Source organism: Hirundo rustica, chromosome 1 (genome assembly GCF_015227805.2).
Source record: "Hirundo rustica isolate bHirRus1 chromosome 1, bHirRus1.pri.v3, whole genome shotgun sequence".
Classification (NCBI taxonomy): domain Eukaryota; kingdom Metazoa; phylum Chordata; class Aves; order Passeriformes; family Hirundinidae; genus Hirundo; species Hirundo rustica.
Window position 1 is genome coordinate 10,808,654 of NC_053450.1, and position 24,969 is coordinate 10,833,622.

General features: G+C 37.8%; 1 protein-coding gene across 2 annotated transcripts; it reads left to right on the forward strand.

Annotated features, from left to right (window-relative positions):
- Position 1: 1 nt before the first annotated feature.
- On the forward strand, positions 2-24,969 carry WASHC5 (WASH complex subunit 5). Of its 2 annotated transcripts, none has more exons than XM_040060228.2 (29): positions 2-96; positions 915-1,217; positions 3,058-3,203; positions 4,256-4,340; positions 4,510-4,610; positions 5,509-5,701; positions 6,265-6,417; positions 8,892-9,005; positions 9,547-9,718; positions 10,534-10,661; positions 10,934-11,063; positions 11,889-12,001; positions 12,637-12,803; positions 13,428-13,503; positions 14,364-14,474; positions 14,588-14,728; positions 16,136-16,216; positions 16,880-16,981; positions 17,583-17,762; positions 18,161-18,285; positions 18,666-18,828; positions 19,518-19,620; positions 19,728-19,807; positions 21,145-21,248; positions 21,706-21,835; positions 21,956-22,052; positions 22,454-22,607; positions 23,228-23,315; positions 24,416-24,969. In XM_040060228.2, exons 2-29 carry the CDS (start codon positions 1,032-1,034, stop codon positions 24,470-24,472), a joined length of 3,480 nt encoding a protein of 1,159 aa, XP_039916162.1. In that variant the 5' UTR covers positions 2-96; positions 915-1,031; the 3' UTR covers positions 24,473-24,969. The 2 variants fall into 2 exon arrangements, with proteins under 2 accessions (XP_039916162.1, XP_039916170.1); XM_040060236.2 differs by having other exon boundaries at positions 85-96; positions 962-1,217.

Here is a 24,969-nt window from a genome sequence, read left to right on the forward strand (position 1 = left end):
CCTGCCCGCGGGCGCGGCCGGGGCAGGGTGAGCGCGCCGAGCGGGCCGGGCACCGGCGGGAGCCGTTGAGGGAGCGGGGCCGCCTGCGTGCGAACCGTGAGTTCGGCGGGGCCGGAGCGCGACGGGAAGGGACGGGACGGGACCGGGTTCGGAGCGCGTCCGGCCGCTGACGGCCTGGGGCCCGCTGTGCGCCGCGGAGCAGAGCCTGCGGCGGCACTGGGGACCCGGGAGGGCTCCGGGTGCTCGTTTTGGGTCAGAACTGTCTTGGGACAGCTCACTGTCATCTCAAACTTATCGCAGTGGTTCAGAAAGTGTTAGGTGAAAAGTCAAGCCTGCTCATAACTTCCCATAAATGTTTCCGAAGCACAGACGCTTATTTTTGGTGCTGCACGCTGTATCCGTTAGGAAACGTGTGAACGAATAAAACTGAGCAGGAAAGGCAGCCGCAGTACGGAAGCTCATCCTTCAGCAATAAGTATAGGAACGGAGCTGTGTCATTTCCGTTTGCTATGAAAGTTTTCCTTATTGCTAAAGCCCATTATGATCATTTGGGATGCATTTTTAAAGTGGCTCTTAAAAACACATTTTGTGAAGTGTTTTTGCTTTCCTTGCGGCCAGTCTCCTCACCTGGCCATAATTGCTTCAATATTTGTGATTGTTTCATTCTTCCATAGCGTTCTTAAACTGTTCTTCAGAAGATCACGCTTCCCCTGCCTGTTCTCACGGGTAGTTTCTCAGACTGGGTGTACGTGCTGAAAATGAATTCCATGCATTTCTTTTATGAAGCTTTACAAAGTGGATAATTTAAATTTCATCATTTGAAAGATTGGAGAGTGTGCTTAAATATCCACAAATTAAGCTATCAAAAACATGAACATAAACCGCCGTGGATGTGTGTGGGTTTGTTTTTACAGGTTATTAATGGCACAGCTGGTTTCTTCATCCGGCTTTCTGCTTCCAGTAACCCAAAGAGTAAGGATCGGAATCAGACTGCAGGACTTCTGCCTCTCTGTCACATCCACAGCTCCACAATGGTGGATTTTCTGGCTGAAAACAATCTCTGTGGTCAGGCAATTCTTCGGATTGTTTCCTGTGGAAATGCCATCATTGCAGAACTTCTGAGACTTTCCGAATTTATTCCTGGTGTTTTCAGGCTAAAGGACAAGGCTGATCAGCAGAAGTATGGAGATATCATATTTGATTTCAGTTATTTTAAGGTAAATTCTTTTACTGTTAAACTTCTCCTTAAAGCATTGATGTCCCACATGAGGATGTTTTGGGTTGTGAAACAGCCATTCCTGGCTACTGTGTTTATTACTGCTACATCTTCCAAAATGTTTGATGAGTTATCTGGCCTGTGAACTTTGACAGATGCCAATTATATAGAAAGTGAGTATTGGATTCTGGGGAGGTAGTAGTAGTAGTAGTAGTAGTAGTACTAGTACTAATTCCTGCAGGACCACTAAATTATGCTTCCACCAGCCGCTTCTGAACATGGTTGGTTGCTTTCCTTCAGAGCAGCACCGTGGGCAGTATGCCCATCTTTCTTCTCTGTAGCTTATTCTTTGCAGCCATGAAAACTGCTTTCTGCTTTCCTGTCTGACAGTGCTCTGATTGTTCTTTCACTGGACTTGGTCACATGTGCTGAATAAATAAATAAGTCGAGGAGAAGTGTCCATGGAAAGCCCTTATTTCTCTTTTGGAATTAAGCTTGCAGTACTAAGTTCCCTCTGTTATTTTCCAGCATGATTAAGAAGGAACTACAGAGTCCGTCTAATCTGACTTTATTTGGATTGTACAATAGAAGAAATGGTAATAATAAAGCAAGGGATGCACTTCTAAAATTTAATTCCATTTTATTGTAGTAGGAGTTGTAAATTTCAGGCAGTAACTGTGAGGCTTGGATACTGAAAATGCAGAGCATAACTGATTTCACAGTTACCTTTAGATCTGTGTGCTTGGTAGAAGTCTTTTTTACACAAATTACTTGAAAATTTAAAAGCAGATAGCTGTAATTGGTGAGAAATACAATAATCCTTAAAGCTGTAGTATTTTTGAATGTTAATAAAGCATAACAGTGTGCTGTTTTTCAAAGTTAAAACCAAAAAAATCCATAGAAGTCATACCTGTAATGCAGAGATTAGAGAATTTACAGATATTTTTACTGCAAATGCACCCCTTCTGTGTTCATGATTCTTAGAATTAATGAGATGTTTGAGATTTGAAAAGGTGAGACTATTTGTCCATTTGAGCTTCGTAGGCAGTTTGGCACCTGCTTTTATCCTTTATTTTATGTAGATATTTTGCACAAAAAGAGAAGTAGAAGAGTACTTTTTAAAACTCAAGTTTTCAGCTAAGTATTTTCAATTAAATTTTAATAATACTTTTAATCAAACTTTAACATAATTTTCATTTAGGTGGTGATAGTAAGACTGAATAGTTCTTATGAGAAACATGACAGTGGTAAAGGGTTAGAAAAGTTGTACTATTGCTTTAAGGAAGTCAGTTTCTTCATCCCAACTCTTTTTCCCCCATGATTGTTAATGACAAAGTTTCTACATCAATTCAGGAGATGAGTGCTGAGCTAGATGTAGAGTCTGTGGGAAAACAATGTCTAATATTTTCAAGGAGTTTGAATGTATGAGAAGGTATTAAGCTTTGTGAGATCTCGATGTTACGGTTTCTATCTGAGAAATCAACCAGGTGAAATGTGTAAAGGGAAAAATTCCATCAGGGAGATAGCACTACAAAAAGCACCCAATGCCTTCATATGTACTGGGGCTTTACTGAAAGCATTGGCCGTTCTTTTCCATTGGTTACATTGGATAAATCATATTTAAGTCATTGCAGATTGTAACAATGTGTAAAGCTCATCTTTATGGAATCAATATTTAACCATAAAGTAGGTTGGAAAACTGCAAATTCTTGTTTTGGTAAGAAATGTTAACTCTGGTTTGCAGACTGGGGTGGTTGTACATGGTCTGTGTCCTATTGTAGAGAAGTCAAGTAGAGATCAAAGTCAAGTATTGTCTCTAAAGATGAGTTTCTGTTTTTCAGGGGCCTGAGACATGTGAAGGCAAACTGGAAGCCAAACCTGACTTACTGGATTTAGATGAAGAATTTCGTGAAAACAACATTGAAATTTTGACGAGATTTTATTTAGCTTTTCAGAGTGTACATAAATACATTGTAGATTTAAACAGGTATGGTATCTTAAATACCTATGGATTTTCGAAGACTAGATTACTGTTTTGTCTTATTGATGAGAAGCTTTTTTAGAGACCCAGTATACCCATTGAAGCATATTCATGTGCACCAGGAAACCTGGATTGCTGGAGTGAACACTAACTTTTACTTCAACAGTTCCCTACCAGCTTAATATAGGACTTGAAAGCATTTAACTTTTCTACCTCATTTCCTCAATTTTAAATTTGAGTTATTTTTTCTTTATCTGGGAGATTGTCCTGAAGTTTTTTTCTTTTTAATAAAAGGAGAATCCATATTATTAAGCTAATTTTTTAGTCATGTTGCAAAACATATCTTGCAGAATATCAGGTAGTTTGGGTTTTTTTAACTTTCATTGGCATTATTTTCTTGAATTTAATTTTTCAGTCAAGTCACTGTATTCTCAAGTTTGCTACTCTGACGTGTAAAAAACAATATGAAAGTTTCATGAAATGCTCTAAGAAAATGTTACTGAAAATCTTAAACATGAGAATTGGTTTTATTATTTATGTTATATGAAAAGATTAAATGTTTGATATTACTTACTAAGTAGTGTTACTGGAGAATCCTTTAAGAGGAATAAATCTTCTGTTAATTAAGGTGAATATACTCTATTTCTAGCTCTACCTTCCAAACTGCAATTGAGATCAATTTATTGTATTTCCAGGAGGTATACTCAGGTAACTTGAAAGTATGACAACTTTACTACATTATTGTATGGCAGCGTTCCCAAGCTCTTACCCACCCATGACAAGATTAAGAGGAGGAGCTGTAAGCTGCCAGGTGTCCTGCAGTGTCTTTCCCATTCACCATCAGGATATGGAAGGAAACTTTTGCTAGCTGGTTGGCACTAGCTAAGGGTTCCAGTGTCTCATTTTATAGAAGAGCCTCTCTTCTTTGAAAAACACCATGCTGCTTGAACTAGGGAAGTGTTCTGATGTATCTGTTGGCTTTCGGAGAAAATGTAACTGATGAGTTCTAGTTTGAGAGGAAAACAGTCAATGACCAAAGTTTTTGTCTTCATTCCTAGATACTTAGAGGATCTCAATGAAGGAATTTACATTCAGCAAACATTAGAAACTGTCCTCCTTAATGAAGATGGAAAACAGCTTCTAGTGAGTATTGACTAGTTTTGTAATAGTAGAAAATTAACCCACTCCGTAAGTGCCAAACTAGACAAAAATTTAAGTTTATCAAATGCATGGAAGTGCTGTGACTCACTTCAAGGAGGACAGAATCATGTTTATGTGATTTTCTTTCTTTGTTCTTTCTCTTTCCAAACAGTGTGAAGCCCTGTATTTATATGGAGTCATGCTACTGGTCATTGACCAGAAGATTGAAGGAGAAGTCAGAGAAAGAATGTTGGTTTCCTACTACCGATACAGGTGGTGTATATAGCTTTACAGAAGCACTCAAGGCTGAGATATGTAACATGCAGTATATTCAGTAACCTAGGGCATTGAATTAAGATAAATTAAAATATTGACACCTTTTTCATCAACTGACTTTATACAGATAATTCAGCAAAGCTGTCTGAATATCGATAGAACTCTTTGCTTTTGCTTTAGCTTTGCAAAATGAGCAACAGATTTTTCATTCTGTTACAACAGACATTTGAAGTCCACAAATAAATTTTCAGCTAAAGCTTTTACGCTGCAAGTGCCAGCTATGAAAGTCCCACTGATTCCCAAACGTGCAAGGAAACTTTCTGAAAAGTCCTGACAATTGTATTGCAAGTGAGACTTCTTGTAGTTGCAGGGCTTTATTAGGTAAATCAGTAACACGTTTTACAGGGTAGGTTCTCAGCGTCAGGGTATAACAGCTGGCGTCTTAAAGAGTGTCAGTGCAAATCCTTCCATATATAAAATGCTGCTTTGACTATGTTTATACCTCCCAGTATATAATGAGGGATTCTTTAACTCTGGAATGCAGAAGTTAACTGACAAGGGAATTTCAGAAATGGGGAGAAAAAAAATGAAAATTTAAAAAAGGAGGAAAAAAAGGAACAAATTCTTCTCTGAATGTAAAGCTCCTTCTTTCTGTTCTGGAGTTCAATTTTCTGTTTGTGCTTTGTCTGCCTATCTGGAATTTCAATTTGTCCTATCTGGACATTCATCAGTGTCCTATAACATGATACTAATGGAATAAACAATCAAAAACCTGCTTTAGACTTCAGTGTTTGTTAATTTTCTTGTGAGAAGGGCGTGGTTATGAGGGGTTGGAAAAAAGGAAATTATTAGGTCACATAGCTCAATTTTTTGTTCCTCTTTTTTTGTAAAACAGTGCAGCCCGATCCTCTGCTGACTCCAATTTAGATGATATTTGTAAACTGCTTCGAAGCACTGGATACTCCAGCCAACCTGGAGCTAAAAGACCTCCAAACTACCCTGAGAGTTACTTCAGCAGGGTTCCTATAAGTGAAACGTTTGTCAGCATGGTTATCGGCCGCTTACGGTCAGATGACATTTACAACCAGGTAAGTCACCCTGAGATAAAAGAGAGCTTTAAAGTGGGGTATCAAATTGATTCTCAGGTTAATTATTCAACCATGAAGTGCAGAAAAAAAAAAATTACAGAAGTTTTAGGGACTCTTAAGGTCAGCTAGTCTGACCTGGCTCAAGCACAGTCAGTTGGAGCAGGTTGCACTGGGCTGCATCCAGTTGGATTTTGAGTATCTCCAGAGGTACAAACCACAGAACCTCTGTGGGCAATCTGCTGTAGTATGTAGCCAGCTCTGCAGTAAAAAGCAGTGGTTTTGTTTAATATCTTATGATTGAATGAATCTTACTTGACTCATTTACAGCATAGTAGAATCTTACTGTAGCCTGTTAAAAGTAGCACACATCTAGAAAGACAACTTTTACACTCTGGAAATACATCTGATAAATATGCTGCATGTGTAAGCATGTCCATCTTACCTCAGTAATCTTCTTACCTCATGGTATCTATGCACTGCATTCTTTAATATGTCCCAGAATATTTTCAGGTGGTTTATGATTCACTGTATTATGTTCAGCTTTGTTTTGTTACTTCTTCCAGGTTTCAGCATATCCATTACCAGAACACCGCAGCACTGCCCTGGCTACTCAAGCTGCTATGCTCTATGTGATACTGTATTTTGAGCCTTCTATTCTTCACACTCAACAAGCTAAAATGAGAGAGATTGTGGACAAATACTTTCCAGATAATTGGGTAAAAAATAATTCTGTTTTAAAACTGTTCCCTGGATTTAATGTTGTAAGAAGAATTGAAATTATTTTTACAGTATTTGTTACAGAAAAGTAATAATAACCTAAAACTAGAACAGATTTTTCTCTGTGGAAATTTTACTTTGTTCCAAAGGAAGCAGTCCAAGTCAAACCCTCTGGATAAGCATGGAAGGCTGTCCTTTGAAAGTGTAATTTATTGTCTTAAATGCTTTAGTCAACTAAACTCTAATACTATCAAGATAAAGTGAGTCCCAGGAAAATGTGTGATGGAAAGCATTTTAGGCGTCTTCCAGTCCAGCGTTCTCATTAATGCAGGATTAACTTCAAAGCTAAATCAGGCTGCTCAGGCCTTGCCCAGTGGTGAAGAGTTTCTTCCTTCTGTACCACTGGAATAGCTTGTGGCTATTGCTTCTTATCTTTTCACTGTGCACCTCTGCGATGGGTCTGGCTCTGTCTTAGTCATAACCTCCCTTTAGGTAGTGGAAGACCACAGTCAGATTCCTTTGACATCTTTCTTCCAGTTTAAGCAAATCCTACCCTTACGTACTTGGTCCCCGCAGGTGTGTTAGTGGTGTCCTGTTCACTTCATTCCAGTTTGTGCGTGTCTGTCTCATACTAAGGAGCCCAAATCAGGACCCATTTCTCTCAATGAGTCCTCATGAGAGCTGACTAGAAGGAAAGATTCACTTCCCTCAATCTGCTGGCTGCAGTCTGGCATAGCCCAGTGTCATTACGCTTTGGTGTCATACAGCTGCAGGTCTGATTCACGTTTGGTTTGTCCAGCAGGACACTTAGGTCCTTTTCTGCAGAATTGTGACACAGGCAGCCGGTCCCCAGATTGTGGTGTTGTGAGAGTTTGGGTTTTTCCTAAGTATAGGACTTTGTATTTGTCATTTCTGACCTTCATGTGGTTTCTGCTGGTGAATTCTACCAGCATGTCAGGAATGCTGTAGGGAACAGTCTTGGTCCCCAGTGAATCATCCCACACTGATGTTATTTGAAAACTTGTTTAAGGATTAGCTCTGTGCTGTTGTCCAAATAACATAGAAGCTAAAGCTATCACTACGTGTGCTTTTATAGACCTTTTCAGATGTAGTGATTAAAATGAAAATACTGCCTTTCAGTACTGAGATTTAGGATTTCCATCCAGAATCCCTACTCTGCAAAAACTGCTATGAAATAGGCTGTCATATGAGATTAGAGTCCCTAGGTAGTCTATGTCAAAGAGACTCAGACTTTACAAAGAAACTACATTAATTTGTGTATCTCTGTTGGTTTCAAGCTGTAGTCTTCTATGCCATAAGTGGAGCAGTGAAGCAGGAAGAGAAGAAACTGCAATAGCTGGCTATTTCAGTAGACATTAGAATCCCTCTGTTTCTGGAGAACTACAAGCTTATTTTTAGAAATGAGAACGTGACACTGAATTTTTGACTATGCCGGCATTTTTATTAACTTGAGTTCATAGTACAAATTGATATTTTTAGACAACACCTATCTTCTTGTGGTCAAGTGTGGGTAAGTTAGCTGCATCGTACAAAATACTCGACTCCTGGGTTGATTTCAAATTAGTTTTAGCAGCTGAAGTGTAGCCTTTTGAGGAACTGTGATCTACAGGAAATAATGAGCTTCACTTCAATAATATAAGAGAGATCTTCATATCAGCAGACTTGGGTCCCATTTGCCTTTACTTGACACTGCCAGAAGAGCTCAAAGGCTGACAGTGTCCCCCTCGATGATCGTGCCTGTATGGAGGAGTATTGGAGCATCAGTGTGACAAAGCTCATAATCCCACAGCTCTGTACATCCTTCATCTGCCAGTACACCAGGTCTTCCATTTTTAATCAATTATGTTAAAATACTTGTTACTTACTCAGAATTCTGTATTTTTACATCATTTAATCATTTTATTTTTAATCATGCATAAACTTTGTGCTAGGAGTCTGAAATCAGTTTCTCTTTGCTCCTTAAAAGTCACACTATTTAATCATAATTTCTTTCTGTTTGTGTCACCGTGAAAGATGCATTACAGTTCGATTTGGTCCTTTAGGCATCCTTACAGTAAGATTAATTAATCTCATTTTTCCTTCCCTGTCATAGTTTTTTTCCCCCAATTGCTTTTATCAATCTTGTTTAGAGCACCATGGAACTGAAAAATAAGTCATGAGTTCATGGAGAAAAAATTGAGTATCATATATAGTGACTGAAAGAACTGACATCTTGTTTTCAAAACTTAAGCTTGTTTTCAGAATTTAAAAAATTAAGCTTATAATTGTGTGCCTTTTGTTTCCAAGTCTTCTTAATTTCCAAAGTGGTACACTAAAAAGTACTGCTACCAAAAAGTTATCTCTTATTTATACCCACAGCATATCCCTTTCTCTCATACTGCTAAATGCAAACTTTGTGTTTTTCTTAATAATAACATAAATGCAACTTCTCGTTTACTGCTTCCCATTTTAGGTCATTAGCATTTACATGGGAATCACTGTCAATCTGGCAGAAGCATGGGAGCCCTACAAAGCTGCTAAAACTGCCCTCAACTACACGCTGGATCTTTCAAATGTCAAAGAGCAGGTACATAAGCCAGCATTAAGTATTTTTAGCAAGATGCAAGGGCATCTGAAGTAAATGACATCAATAATGCATGGGTCTTTTCTTCCTGCATACAATGTATGTACTATACTGTCTAACAAATGTAGGGAATAGAGAGTAGAAAATTTTCCTTCATCTTTAGGGAAGAAGTTCACCAAGCAGAACTCGTACTTAACTCATAAGTATCTTCATTCTGTGATAGGTTTTGTTGTTGTTCTTTCCCATTCGGCAATAAAATATTAGTACCATTTTTTAGGAACAATTCCTGGAGGGTATATAAGTGGCTATATAGAAGGGCTACAAGTCTGCATTTTTGAAACATTATGCTTCCTGCATAGCCTCTTAGCTTTAAAATTTATCTTGCATCCTTTGCCGTGCACTTGCAGTGTATAATATTACCTACTAGTAATGATAATAATGTTTATAGGACTTTTTTGATCTGTGTGCCCTCTAAGCTCTAGGGAGCGTGGCATATTCCATTTGAGGCAAGCATGTTACTGATGCAGGCTTTGTGTGTTTCAAGGCCAGCAGATACGCTGCAGTCAGCGAGCGAGTGCACACGCAGGTGCAGCAGTTCCTCAAGGAGGGCTGTCTGAGGGAAGAGCTGGTGCTGGACAACATTCCCAAGCTGCTCAATTGTCTGCGAGACTGCAACGTGGCGATTCGCTGGCTGATGCTGCACACTGCGGACACGAGTAAGACTTGGTGCTACACTCACTGCTGAGCTGTCAGTCCTGCTCTGCTGGGGCTGTGTTTTGGGGCCTGAGGGAAGTTCAGTTCTGCTGCTGTTGAAGTTAGCAGTTTCCTCTGCTGTTTGCCGGAGATTGTTGAGCTGTTGTTTTGCAAGTAGTCTCCTAAAGCCTTGTCTGAAATGGCACATGCATTTCTTCAGTTCTTGTGAGCCAAACACAGGTACAAAAATTAGTCAAGTCATGATCTTGTTGAATTATATTCTGAAGAAAAACGTAATTCTGAAAGTTTTAACTAGCTCCAAAAAGCAGTGGCCAACTTCTTAAGATCTTAGTTATTAACAGGTTGAAACCAAGGTTTTTGTTCTATTGAACTGAAATTCAGCTGAAACTGTTGAGTAATGTCTCTCATGTGGAGTCTGAATGTGTAAACTGGCCTGTTTAGACATTACCTTGTTTAAATGCTTGTGCTGTCTTTGAGGCTTCTTAATATGGAAGAGGGCTTCTGTTACACCTCCATACAATTTTTGTAATCGTTTTAGAAATACTGGTATCTGGGCTTCTCAGTCAGATGGACTAAATTCACATTTAGTTTCAGGAGCCTACAGAAATTTTAAGAAGGCTGAAGCACCACAGAAACCTTTATTATATCATATTCAAAGGAAGGGTTATTCCATATAAGTGGAAAACAAGTGGGGATTTACATACCAGAGCAAAATGGTTTTGCCTTCAAGCTATTAAAAAATAATGTATTTACAAAGAGTGAAAAGCTTGGCCAAATTCTGTGTAACAGTGGGGAAATGTTGTCTTTCCATTTTCAGCTTGTGATCCAAATAACAAACGTCTCCGCCAGATAAAGGATCAAATTTTAACAGACTCAAGGTACAATTCCAGGATCCTTTTCCAGCTTCTTCTGGATACAGCTCAATTTGAATTCATTTTAAAAGAGGTAATGTGCTACTAACCAGAGTCTTCTAAGATCTCTAAGCTGAAAAATGTGCATTGTACTGTTTTATAAATTCAGTAATCTTCTGTCACTGTATGTCCATCACACTGTCTGTATTTCTTAATATTTTTAATTTTGTTTTTAATATTCTGGCAAGATCTTGAATTTATGTAGTGATTACTAAGTCAGTTCCATCTGTTTTCAGTATTTTATTTCACCTATTGTGATATGCCTCCTTGCCAGCTTTGTAAACCAAATGCTTTGGGTTTCAATAGATGTTCAAGCAGATGCTGTCAGAAAAACAAGCAAAATGGGAGAACTATAAAAAAGAGGGATCTGAAAGGATGACTGAGCTTGCTGATGTTTTCTCAGGAGTAAAACCACTTACCAGAGTGGAGAAAAATGGTAATTATTAAAAACTATACTGTAGGGGAGAAAAGTTATTTTGATTTATATTTATAAAGTGATACCAAAAGAAAATACATTAATTTAATAGTGATAATGTAAGAATGATTTTCATGTCCCTCAGCTGCCAAAGAGGTCTCTTTAACTCTTGTCTCGTTTAGGTTTTCAGCACATATTCCATATGTAAGCAGTATTTACGTACCTAATATTTAGATGGCCGTATTTTAAAAGTATTTTTCATTCCTTTATTTAGAAGTGCTAGATCTATAAAATGTCAAGTCACTTTTGTATGCGTAATGGAGTTCACATTAGCATGTTCTATGTACAAAGGAATAAGAAGATCATGCCCAGTAAAACTAGAGGTGGTTTAACCTCTTCCCTTGTTCTTTTCCTGGTTGTAACCTGGATTTCAATTTTATGAGCATTTTTTCAAACCTTCTTTTACTTCTCCTCTACACTGAGTGGTATTCTCCAAATTCTCAAAGGACTTAAAAGTCAAATCTGTACTTCTTTCCAAATTCCTTGCACTTTTCTTTTTTTAACAGTTTTTTTTTCTCTTGAGCTGGTGTAAAAATAAGATTTTTTTAATCCCCATTTATGTTGGTAGGTGTTTTTAATGTTGCATCTGAAATTTACCTGAGCATTTGCCACTTTATCAAGTGGACATTTTGAATGACGAGAAATGTACCAGTGAAATAAAAACTTGTAAAAATAGTCTCCTGTGTGTATAGCTTGTTTGTTTCTTTTGATTAGCAAGTTCCCTGTATTTTTTCTGCCTATCATACATGCAGAGATTTCTTTAAATTTTTCCTAATTCTTTCTTAGAAAATCTCCAGGCTTGGTTCAGAGAAATCTCCAAGCAAATAATGTCTCTGAACTATGATGATTCCACTGCAGCAGGCAGAAAAACTGTACAGCTAATACAGGCTTTGGAAGAGGTATGGCAAAGACATTTTGAGATAAATTACCTTGTCCTTCTGGAACAGCATCATTTTTTACACATGTACTGACTTCTAATAGCAGAGATACAAAACAGATCTGCGGTTTAGCAATTGTTTAAATCTATTAGATATTTGCTGTTACATATCTAGAGTAAGCAGGAGTTTTATATAGACCTTGATATTGTAAAATAAGGGATATGGTATGAAAGGTCATGCCATCTGTAGCCTAGGATTTGTAAGTTTTTTCAAAGAAATTAATTTAGTATTTAACATTATTTGGCAACATTACTCATTTTTTAGAAATTCTGAAAATAAATTGAAACTATGAAGGGTAATTTGAAAGGCCAAAAAAAAAAAAAAAATCTTTGTTTTTTCTGTCTGTGCTTCTTCTGTTTCCAGAATATAAAAGAGTACTCAGATTGATGTTTCACAGTACACCTCCTTGAATAACTGTAAAATTTATTTTTAATATACTCTGTAACAGGCCAGGATTTAAGTGTCTTACTGGTGCTCACATCCAGAAGTAAAATGTCAGTTTACTGATTCTGTTTGTATTGCTGTGCTTAAAGAATAATAGAAAATAACAAAAAAGTCTTTTTATGAGTTGTGTTTGTTTGTTTTTTTAAATATAGGTCCAAGAGTTTCACCAGCTGGAAAGCAACCTGCAAGTTTGCCAGTTTCTGGCTGACACCCGCAAATTCCTCCATCAGATGATCCGAACTATCAACATTAAAGAGGAGGTTTTGATCACCATGCAGATAGTTGGGGATCTTTCCTATGCTTGGCAATTAATTGACAGGTATGTTAAGCAGGAACTTTTTCTTCCAGTCAGTAACCATTTGTATAACTTGTGGGAAATAACGTGCATAAATGTTGTTAAGACTATAAACATTCCAATTTAAAAACAGTCTTGAAGCATTGTTCTGTGAGTTGTTGAGTATACTGAATTCTAATTAGCTTAAATAGGAATTAACATCCATCCTTCTCAGGTTGTTAGCTGCAGGTTAAGTGATAGTGTGACTTTTTACTACCTATCCTGTTCTATCTATAACAACTTTGTTAACCTCCTGTCTCCAGCCTTCAGTCTTACTGAGGGTTCTCCAAAATACTGGAGTTCATTTTTCCACCAAAAACAAATGCTCAAGAATTCTGTTTCCATGGTGGGATTTTGCTGAACTGCTGCTTCATTGCTGTGGCTGTAAACACTCCCTGATGCCTCGTCTTTTGCCCCACCTACTCTTTGTCACATAGGGTTTTTCTAACCAGGATTACCTCAGACCTAAATCCTCCTTTAGTGAAGTTTGTTAGTGATCTCCTGTGCCATTTCCACATTACACTGGTGCTGTTGTCATACAATTAAATAGTTGAAAATAAAGAGTTTCAGGTGGAGAAGCTGATTTGTTTTGTTTGTTTCCTACCTTAGCTTTACATCTATTATGCAGGACAGCATAAGAGTCAGTCCATCTATGGTAACTAAACTCAGAGCCACTTTCCTAAAGGTAAGTTTGAACAACAGTGAATGTACTTTGAACACTGCAAGTTAATCCAAGCAGTTTGTTTAAAAGGCCTTAAGGCTCTGAAATCAGAAGAAATAAAACTTTGTTTTACCAGCATCTTCTATGTCCATTTTTTTTAGACAGTGCTGAATTAACTCAAGTTAGTTTTAAGGAAAATAAAATGAGGTTATGCATGTGGGTTTTTTTGGTTTTTTGTTTGGTGGTTTGTTGTTTTGGGGGTTTTTTTTGTGGTTTTTTGTTTGTTTGTTTGTTTGTTTTGGGTTTTTTCGTTGTTGTTTTGGGTTTTTTGTGTGGTTTTTTTGTTTGTTTGTTTGTTTTTGTTTGGTTTTGTTTTGTTTTGTTTTTTAATGCAACAATTACATTGCTGCTGTTAGGCAAATAATTCTCATCATCCAGCCTCTACTCATTACAGCTATTTTCTGGAGGCGCTGGTGCAGAGATGGGATGCTCTGCATATGGATCAGAGCAGGCTGAAGGAATTTAAAAAGTTATGTTCTCTGTGCCCTTTGTCTGTCAATGAAGCTCTGGCTTCAGATGAAAATATCTTCTGTAGAAATAAGAATGGGGATTAGTGTGAGTGACAGTATAAAATTACAACTGAAATGTCCCATGCAGCTGTTAAAGTTTTAACAATCTTAGGGAAGGTAGCCTTATGGACCATTGAATTTCTTTGACTTTTGACAATTTTTTTTTTTTCCTCTTGGAAAGCCTGGTATAACACTGCTCCTTAGGAAGAATCTAGTACTTTGAGATGTAGGACAAGAGCCTGAGCAAGAGAACTCAAGCATAAGATTTTCATCAGAAAAACAAACGTGAAGTTAAAACGCTAACTTTATTTCTAGCTTGCTTCTGCTCTTGATTTGCCCCTTCTCCGTATCAATCAAGCAAACAGTCCCGACCTTCTCAGTGTGTCCCAGTATTACTCTGGCGAGTTGGTTTCCTATGTGAGAAAGGTGGGTGCTTATAAGACATAATTGCCTTGTTCTCTAATTACTTTTTCTTAATTGAGGCTCGTTTTCTTAATGAGAATATACTGACTGGGGTGTTTCTTCTCTCATTTACAAAGGTTCTACAGATAATTCCAGAAAGCATGTTTACATCTCTTCTCAAAATCATAAAGCTTCAGACTCACGATATTATTGAAGTGCCAACTCGCCTTGATAAGGACAAGCTACGAGATTACGCTCAGCTTGGACCACGATATGAGGTGCAGTTAAAACAGGGAATTCTGAAAAAGCAAACCTTATAGGTGGCCAACTTTAACCTAAGTTTAAATCTATACAGCTCCACAGAGTTACCATTTAACAGTGAAGTTAGATTTTTTGACTTAAAGTTAAAACTGACTGGTGGTGTGAGCATACCTTAGGTTTCATGAGGACAGATGAGTAACTTTTGCACTTCTGTTCATAGAAGTTTAAACTTTCGATCTTGTAGAGAAGGAGAAAAAAACAAATCAATTCATAAATGAGCATAAAGATATTTTTATTTATTATAGAGGGTGGAACCCTGAGAACTGAGTCTGAAATGAAGCCCTCCACATTTGGCATTCTCCTTCCAAGAGGAGAAGGTCAAAGACTAAATAAGCCAGCAGGGTTAAGCTTTTTGCTGCTCTCAAATGAGGAGAGGATGGAGGTACACTGATTTGATCAGATAAAACTGCTGTTGCTCATTTTGTCTCTGGTTTTTCTTCTGCATTGTAATCAGTCTGGAAGAATGAGCAAACATTTAAATTACATGGTTTTATTTTCAGTAGAGGAAGATGAAACACAAAAACCTGAGTATATCAGTAAGTCTTTCCCCCAAAGAATCTAATAATCAGTTAAGATGCCAGCTTTTCCCTGGAGATTTTGCCAAAGTGCTCACTTGTTAGGTGTTTTCTGCAAACAAGTTGTGATCTCTGATTAAGCTGATGTTCAGACACGAACATTGGTTTTAGACCCGTGTGAGACTTTTTAAAGTCAGTCTGGCTTGTGTTTGGATAGGAGTGAAGGAGGGAGGCAGTGTTCAGTGATGTCTTATTTTGAGGAGGTAAAGGGTAAACAACTTATACTTTTCACTTCCAATTTCTATTTGACTGTAGATCTGAAGTGTGTCTTCTCTATTCTGTATTGTAAACACCTGAAAGGCAAAAGACTGGTTTGTCTGAACTCTGAGCGTAACGATAATAATAAATGTCAATAATTGTGAAACTTCAAGTGAATGTGCTACCATATTAGATCAGTGGAGATACTGAGGAGGACTCATGGTGGCAGCAGGCTTTATTATAGAATAACTACTGTGAGCTGTATTCCCAGCCTTTTCAAAAGTATCAGCTGAGAGTTTTGTCCATGATATTTGTGTACACAAGATATGGCTGGTTTTCCCTTCCATAATCCCCCTGAAGCCTGTGAGAGGTACCTGTTCTTTTCTACTGCTAACGCACCTCTGTTTATCTGACTAAAAGAAAGGTAATTATATAATTAAGTCTAGAACAAGATATAAAGCTGAAAGTATATCAGTGCAAATTATTTGAATCTAAAATAGGAAGCTACCACTGGGAAACATAGATTTTTTTTTTTTAAGAGTAATTGTTTATGTCTATTGAATTGCTTTAATGATTTTTTTCCTGTTACAGGTTGCCAAGCTAACCCATGCAATTTCAATCTTCACTGAAGGTATCCTCATGATGAAAACTACTTTAGTTGGTATCATCAAGGTAATGATCCATTATTTCAATAGCAAAAGACTGTTTGGTGGCAATTAGCACTTTAGCACAGATTTCAGCACAGTACATGAGACCTCAAGGAAAAATAAAAAGAGAAGAAAATATAAGTTTGCATACAAATTTTCAAACAGTGATGCCTAAATTGGCAGCTAGGTAAGAACTATTTCAGGTTCCTAGGAACCCACAGTCCCCATTGTAAATAGATTCATCCACCAGAGTTGGTGATCTTTGGTTTTTCCTGCTGGAAAAGTTTTCTGAAGAGCTGTTTCCTCCATTGGTATAAACTGTCCTGCAATTTTCCATTAAGGCTGCATTGATACCACTTTGGGAACTAGAAGCAAGTATTCTTGAAGAAACATACATTTCTTAATGCATTCTAGCTTCTTAGAATTGTACAACATTCTCAGTGGATCATGAACAAAAGTTGAATATGGGAACTAGAAACCTTTGCCATTCAACTTAAAGAAAACATTTATTCTCCAGCAGAAGTATGTAAATTTTTATTCTTTGGACAAGCTCTGGTGGTTAAGTGCATCTGTTAACAGTGTTTTCCTATTTATCAGGAGTATTTAATATCTTTCTTGGTACATAATAAATCCTTTATATTTTTTAAACCTTTCTGACTTTAAAGAAAAAAATGTTTCTTCTACTTAGGTGGACCCAAAACAATTACTAGAGGATGGAATAAGGAAGGAGCTGGTAAAACGGGTGGCCCTTGCTCTTCACAGGGGCCTCATCTTTAATCCTAGAGCCAAGGTTTGTTTTAATTTTTTATGTATCTTGGGTGTGCAGGGACCTCTTTCATTATACTGTTTTCTAAAAAATAATTTATGCTTTTATGTGAAGATCTCCTCTTTGTAAAAAAGTTTTGGACTAATGAAGGTTATTTGGAATGCTTTATTTGATGGTTCAAATGAGTTTATAAATTGCCAAAAGTACACAGAATTAAAAAACATATTTTTATTCTATTCCAAACTGTCCTATCAATTCTGAATTCACAGTACTGCCTTTGTCTGTGATGATTGACAGGTCACATAAGCCAAATAAACATAGATAGGCAATGATAAAATAAGGAGTGACTCCTTGTTTTGATCCTGTCCAGATTGTTTAATCTCCCAGATCAGTCAATAGTACCACTGAAGGCAAAAATAAATACAAGTGGGAGGAAAAAAATATTTAGTAAGAATTAATTCAGATATCAAACTTTGATAAATTTCTCAGTGATTTTCAGGTCTGGCTGGACCATAGTGAAATGCTCTAGAGGTTGTTCTGTAAGGGTATTTAGAAGCCTTTTACATTTTCTTTGAATTCTACCTGTTCACAGTTTTGGTTTTATCTTTTTGTTGTTTATCTCCAGCCAAGCGAACTCATGCCCAAACTGAAAGAAATGGCAGCTACAATGGATGGGTTCCATCGATCATTTGAATATATCCAGGATTATGTCAACATATATGGTTTAAAAATTTGGCAAGAGGAGGTGTCTCGTATTATTAACTACAACGTGGAACAGGAGTGCAATAACTTCTTAAGAACAAAGGTGCTACTCAAACCCCAAAACAACAAAAAAGTTGATGTCTTTATAGTTGACTGTTGAGCCTGTGACTGATGGAGCATGTGTACCCATTGTTCATACCACTGTGACTTCAACTGAATGTGCTAACTACTGTGTAAAACATCTGCTCCCTGCTTATTCTGAAATGTTTCAGCATCCCCCTACATTATTTGTGCATGACGAAAGTACTAGACTACTTTAATAGCTTTTTGTAATAAGAGTCATTCTTCTCTTTCCTTTGTTCTGTTTTTATAGTTGCTATGTGTAATTTACAATATTGTGTTACAGTGTGCTCCTTTTAAATCGAACAAAAGAAAAATTTCTAAGCAAATTAAAAAGGTGCAGTGGGAACACTGCAAATTACTGTAAAACTTATTTTTCAGATTCAAGACTGGCAGAGTATATACCAATCTACTCATATTCCTATACCAAAATTCACACCTGTGGATGAATCTGTAACATTTATTGGTCGTCTTTGCAGAGAAATCCTGAGGATTACAGACCCAAAGTAAGTACTGTGTGTCACAAGCACCATGCATTGGATAGCTCCAATTCCACCATACACTAACCTAAATACAAGAGAGAGTTTTTCCTTAGCTGCCATATCTGTCTAAAATCAGATTTACCCTGTCCATCCTGTACATTTTAAATATTAGTCTAGAAAAGTGGTGATTTTAGTCTAAGAAGGAAAACTATGTGTTAAACAAATGGAGGAGAGAGAAATCAGGGAAGGATGACAGAACCCTGGTGGAGAGAGGAGTAGCTAAACATCACCTGAGGCACTTGGAGAGTCTTTCTCATCTGTCTAAGAAAGGTAATTCATTACTGAGAGTACCACAGGAACTGTCTGCAGCTTTTTCTGAAGTTGTTTGCTGATTTTTTCCTCAGAATCACATGTTACATTGACCAGATGAATACCTGGTATGATATCAAAACTCATCAGGAAGTAACCAACAGTCGTCTCTTCTCAGAGATCCAAGATACTTTGGGTACCTTTGGTCTCAATGGCTTAGACAGGCTGCTGTGTTTCATGATTGTAAAGGAGTTACAGGTAATTTTTCAGCTTCAGTTTCTCAAGGCCACAATGCAAAAAAAATCTGTCAACTACTGAAATGGTAAAATTAAATCAAAAGCATTTGAAAAATGGTTGTTCAACCCCAAAAGTGAGAATTTCAGTTAAAGATGAAATTATAGAAGTTGGTGCTCTTTAGTAAGTGTGGCTGTGTAATTCCAGGTTGTGTAGGAATGCTTTCTGAAGATGTACACTCTGTGTGTACTTAAAAATTGATCCCAGGTCAACTTCTATTTTTCTGTCTAGATATCAACAAAGATTGTTTGGGTCTACCATGATACATAAGGTGTCAATTCTTTGTAATGACTGTTTCTCTAATACCTGTTACGTGAAACTAAGGGTTTTTATTTCCTGAGAAGAATCTAGTTCTAACCTGGTTAAAGATTTTAAGGGAAATAAGTGTCAATGAACACAGTTCTTCCTGAAAAATTGAATTAATACTTGTCCATAGTGGATATTAGATACTGACAAGGGGGAATTTTCTAAGGGTTCTAATATTGATTAACATAACTACAAAAAACAAAAACTGTAACTACAGAATTACTCAACTCTTCATCTAAGGAAATAGTCTTTCCCTGCTGTTAAAAAATGTGGCTCCAGTGCCATCAAAATTAATCATAGAGTGCGTGTGTGATAATTTTACTTACTTATTTCTTTCTTTTATTTAGAATTTCATCAGTATGTTTCAGAAAAATATATTGCGTGACAGGTCAGTACAGGATACCTTAAAAGCACTTATGAATGCTGTCAGCCCCCTCAAAGGAATCATAGGTAAGTGCTTACTGGTTAAGATGGAAGAAAGCAGTTGTCTTTGTACCCTTGCATTTATTTATCTTATTTGTTCTTTTTTTAATGCCTCACCCTTCTTCTTTTCTCAGCAAATTCAAACAAGGTTTATTCTGCAGCAATTGCAAAAACACAGAAGATCTGGACAGCTTATTTAGACTCCATAATGAAGGTAGGTTCGTGTGACTTACTGACTCAGAATTCACTTGAGGCTCTTTGGTTATATTGTCCCTCCATTCAGGAGGGACGTGAAGCATGTCCAGAGAAGGGCAGCAGAGCTGGTGAAGGGTCTAGAGGGGAAGTCCTGTGAGGTGCAACTCAGAGAGCTGGGAGTGTTTACTCTGGAGAAGTGGAGGCTCGGGAGAGACCTTACCACTCTCTACAACTCACTTAAAGGAGACTGTAGCCAGGTGAGGGTTGGCCTCTTCTCCCAGGCAGCCAGTGACAGGACAAGAGGAAATGGCCTCAAACTGTACCAAGGGAGGTTCAGGTTGGACATCAGGAGGAATTTCTTTACAGAAAAGGTTGTTAAGCATTGAAACAGGCTGCCCAGGGAAGTGCAGAGTCAGTCATTGTCAGGTGTGTAAGGACAGACTGGATGTGGCACTCAGTGTCAAGGTTTAGTTGATAAAATGCTGTTTGGTCAGAGGTTGGACTCAATGATCTCAGGGGTCTCTTCCAATCTTAATTGTTCTGTGATTCTGTAATATTTTAATCTGTTTATTTTACAGTGTTGTATTATATTGAATTGGAATTGTGTAGCATCACAAGTGAAGCAAGCCTGGGTTTGCAAGAGCTCCTGAGCTTTGGCTGTATGGACAGCTCACGCTCCACTAAGTCTTAGCACTGAGACTCATACCAAGTAGTTCACTAAAACCGGAGTCTGGCACTAGAGATCTGATCTGGGCAGTCTAAGTTAGTGTTCAGTATCAAGAACTGTTGAGATTCCTCACAGTGCCTTGTGACCGTGATATGCCCAAGGATAAAGTTTGGAGCAGTAGCATTTTCCAGACGTGCCTTGCCACAGAAGGCATTGTACTGTGATTTAAACAAGCTGTCCCATTGTCTTGGCTCTTTATCTTGTCTTTGCAATGATAACTTGGCACCAATGTTTTTCAGAGTGCTGTTTATGTTAATGGAGTGAAGTCTATGTTTGTTTATGTTAATGGAGTGAGGAGGAAAGGCCAGGGAAGGAGAAGGTTGACTGCAATGAGCCTCTCTGATGGTTTTTTCTCCTGCTGTGCTGACCCTAAGATTTACAGAGAGGTGGGAAACAGAGTACAGACATTTTTACTGACCAGTGTAAAGCTAGTTGTTTTATACGTGTTACCATTTTTGTGCTCTCTTCCCATGGCCTGTACCTGCAACCAGGAGCTGTGTGTAAACTTCAAGCACTGTGACCACATCTCTGCTCTGAGTGCGTGGTGCAGTTGCGGTCAGTCTTTGACTCCACTCTTCCTTTATTGCATTCAGTATAACACACCACCCTTCTTGTGTTTGTGTCAACAGGTTGGTCAGATGCAGATTTTAAGACGACAGATTACCAATGAATTAAATTATTCCTGCAGGTTTGACTCCAAGCATTTGGCTGCTGCTTTGGAAAATCTCAATAAGTAAGAAGCAAAATGTGCTGAAGAGCTGCATGTATCACTGTGATCTAATTGTTATCAGTTCAGCAATCCTTAAAATCTAAATTACAGCAAAATATGGAATCTGATTTGTGTGCAGGTTTTTGTTGATCAGTATTTGAGTTTTGGCCAAGCAAAAACATTAAAAATAAATATATGGCAAGTAATTAGTTTGAACATGCAGTTTCTAATAGAGTTTGGTTATACCTGGTTCTGAAGTCACATTTAAATGAGAAAAAGAAACAGAATATGTGTGGTGCTGATTTTGAATCAAATACAATGTTTGTGAGAAGATACTCCAGAAAAGGTGTTGTACCCTTGATTGCGGCCCTGTAGAGGTTTTGTATCTTTGAAATTTTTATGTGAGTATGACGTGGCATCATGTAAGGTTGATTTGGGGATATTTTTAAAAATTATTTAATATAATCTATTTTCCTTTTAGAGCAATACTGGCTGACATTGAGGCACATTATCAGAACCCAACACTACCTTATCCTAAAGAAGACAACACTCTTTTGTATGAAATCACAGCTTATCTGGAAGCTGCTGGCATTCACAATCCATTAAATAAGGTCAGGCATACATTCAGGTGTTCAGTGCAGTTTGTTTGTTTCTGTTTTTTATTAACTGAGAAAAAAATAATATGTAGAAGACCTGTACTACTCTTTTTTTTTTTTTTTTTTTCCCCTCAGATCTACATAACAACAAAACGTCTGCCATATTTTCCCACTGTCAACTTCCTATTCCTCATTTCCCAGTTTCCCAAACTTCAGTACAGCAGAAATTTAGGTAATGTGTAAGTTGCTGTGTGTCTAAATCTAATTAAAACCTATGTGAAATTATCTGTAGAGAAGATTGTAGAATTAACAGCATAGAAAATACACAGTTCCTGACTTTAGTCCATCACGTTCAGACAGTTTTGTTATCCTATTTAAGCCAAATACAGTAGAGTAGGAAACAGAATCCAGACTCCTGGATTTCTCATTCTATCCTATGCCTCATTTAATATCACTAAGCCATTCGCCATGGAAGACAAGCAGTTGTTACATTAGTTTTGAATTTTTTTGTCTGGGCAAGCAGAAGGGGAGACAGCAAAAAAACCATGAAGAGTATATTATATGAGCTAGCCTGTGCTATAAGAATATGTTCTGTTTTATAAACATGTGTTGGTTTGGGTTTCTTCTGTGCAGGAGTGGTGTGCAAGCGGCCAGCTGATCAAATTGACTGGCTTCCTTTGGTTCTGGGGCTCCTTACCCTGTTGAAACAGTTTCACTCAAGATACACAGAACAATTTTTGGCTCTGATCGGTCAGTTTATTCGTTCAACAATGGAGCAGTGCACAAGGTATCCATGTTTTACTTTTTACCCAGGTATCACCTCTGTGAAGAGGACTTCAGCAGTGAAAAAGCACTGCTTTTTCAGTATTTTTGTTTTAGGAGAGCGTGGTTGACATTTGCAGTCTTTCTGTACCGGAAGGGACCTTATAAAAAAAGATGAGAGGGTCTTTTTACATGGGCAGACAGGGACAGGAAAAGGGAGAACGATTTTAAACTAAGAGAGGGGGGAAATTGAGATTAATGTTTAGGAGGAAATTCTTTCCCATGGGGGTAGTGATGTACTGTAGCAGGTTTCACAGAGAAATTGTGGTTGCGCCATGCCTGGAGGTGTTCAAGATCAGGTTGGATGGGGCCCTGAGAAAACTGGTCCAGTGGAAATTGTCCCTGCCCATGGCATGTAACTATATGATCTTTCAGGTTCCTTCCAGCCCAAACCATTCCATGATTGATTACACAATAACAATGTATTTTACTAAATAGAAGATTAAAACACTATTTCTATTTGTAATGGAATCACATGGCACCTACTGGAAATGGTGTTATTTGAAGGCTGGCATTTTCAGGTAATTTAATCCAAGTAACTCATTGATTAATAAGAGTGTGATTTTCACGGTGGTTTAATTTTAGCCAGAAGATTCCAGAAATGCCTGCTGATGTAGTGGGTGCCCTCATGTTCCTGGAAGATTACATTCGGTACACCAAGTTACCAAGAAAGGTAAGAAAGAATTCCATGTCTCTAAATATGCCCCTAAACACCCCAACCATTTTCCCTGGAAAAAAGAACAGGGAATGTGTGCTCCTACTCCACCTTAGCCAATGAAGGGATCTGGCCATGGGGACACTGCCCACACCTTCCATTTGTACTACAAATGAGCCAACATAACAAATAACAGGTCAGGGTCCTGCTGGTGCAGAAGCCCTGATTTGTAGAGATCAGTCCCATTACCACAGGAATAAATAGATGAATACTAATAAATAAAGGATTTCACATTTGTGCCAATTTCAAACAAAATTAAATAAACTAAAATTAAATCCTCAGTGTATAAAAATCTGTTAAATTTAATATTCAGTGTATAATGCTAGGGGCTGTTGGGGAGGAAAGAAATAAAATAGAAGTTCCAAGATGTTTCCACATAATAATAAACTTAGCAGTATTCTAAACACAATGCAAAAAGCTAATTAGCAAGTCTAAATTTTGGTGAAACACTGTATCCAGTCTTTCATTCCCATCCTGCCAAAGCCTGATTTCCCAGGCAGCTTCCTTGTCTCACATGCAAGGGAAATGCTAAAAATCTACTTGCAGAGAGACTTTATTTCACATTTAAATGCAACTTAACTACATTTGAGGATGATATGTTATTTATACATAGTCTTAAAAATAAGTCATAATCCTGTTTGATATATACAGGCTATACCTCCATGGTTCCTGAATAAGCATTCAACAGCCATTTCCCAGCTAATATTCACAATGAGGAAAGTGAGATTCTTCCAGTCTTGTCTTCCCAACCCACAGTTCTGTGTGGTAGAAAGTCCCTGTGTCAGTCCTGCAGCTGTAGCTGATGCTGTGTGGAGGCACAGCAGAGAGGACAGCAGCATTCCTCCTGTCCTAGACAGTACCTACCTGTGCTCCTGGCATCTCCTCCCAGCCCTGGCTGTGCTCTTCCTTCCTTGCTTTGTGCACATCCAGGAGCACATCCTGCTGCCAAGGTCAATAGTGTGTGTGCTCGACTCACAGATCAGATATGCTTGTTAATGGATGAATGGATAACAAATGGATGATGCAAATGCCTGACTGTGCCTTCCTGTGTCCCTCAGGTTGTTGAAGCACATGTGCCAAGCTTCATTTTTGATGAATTCAGAACTGTTCTATGAATATGGAAAGGGACCAAGGCTTTTCCTCAAACTTGAAATGAGGAGTTGAGGGCTGAGGATGAGGCAAGTACCACTGTTCAGAACTGTGTCTTTTCTGTGCTTGAAGGCAGTGCCTGCAGCTGTCTCTGAAATGTAACCATCAGCACTAGTCCATATAACCCTTGTTTAAATCTTGGCATGATACGCAGCGTGTATCTCCTCTAAACAGAGTACATTTTGTACTGCACATTATAAATGTTGCATGTAATAGTTTAGGTATAAATTGTCTAGGTTTTTTGTTCTGAAGAACTATTTGTGGACGTTTCACTTTTGTATCAGAAATGAACAATGAAGTTGGAAATAAAGGTGTTGGATTGTTTGCCAGAACTGATGATTTCAAATACAGTTTTCTTTTTAAAAGAACCATGACTGAGAATGCATAGACATTCTCATGCATTGATGTCTGCCTGTGTACTACAGTTAGTGTAATTCTATAGAGGACATAATAAAATATTTAC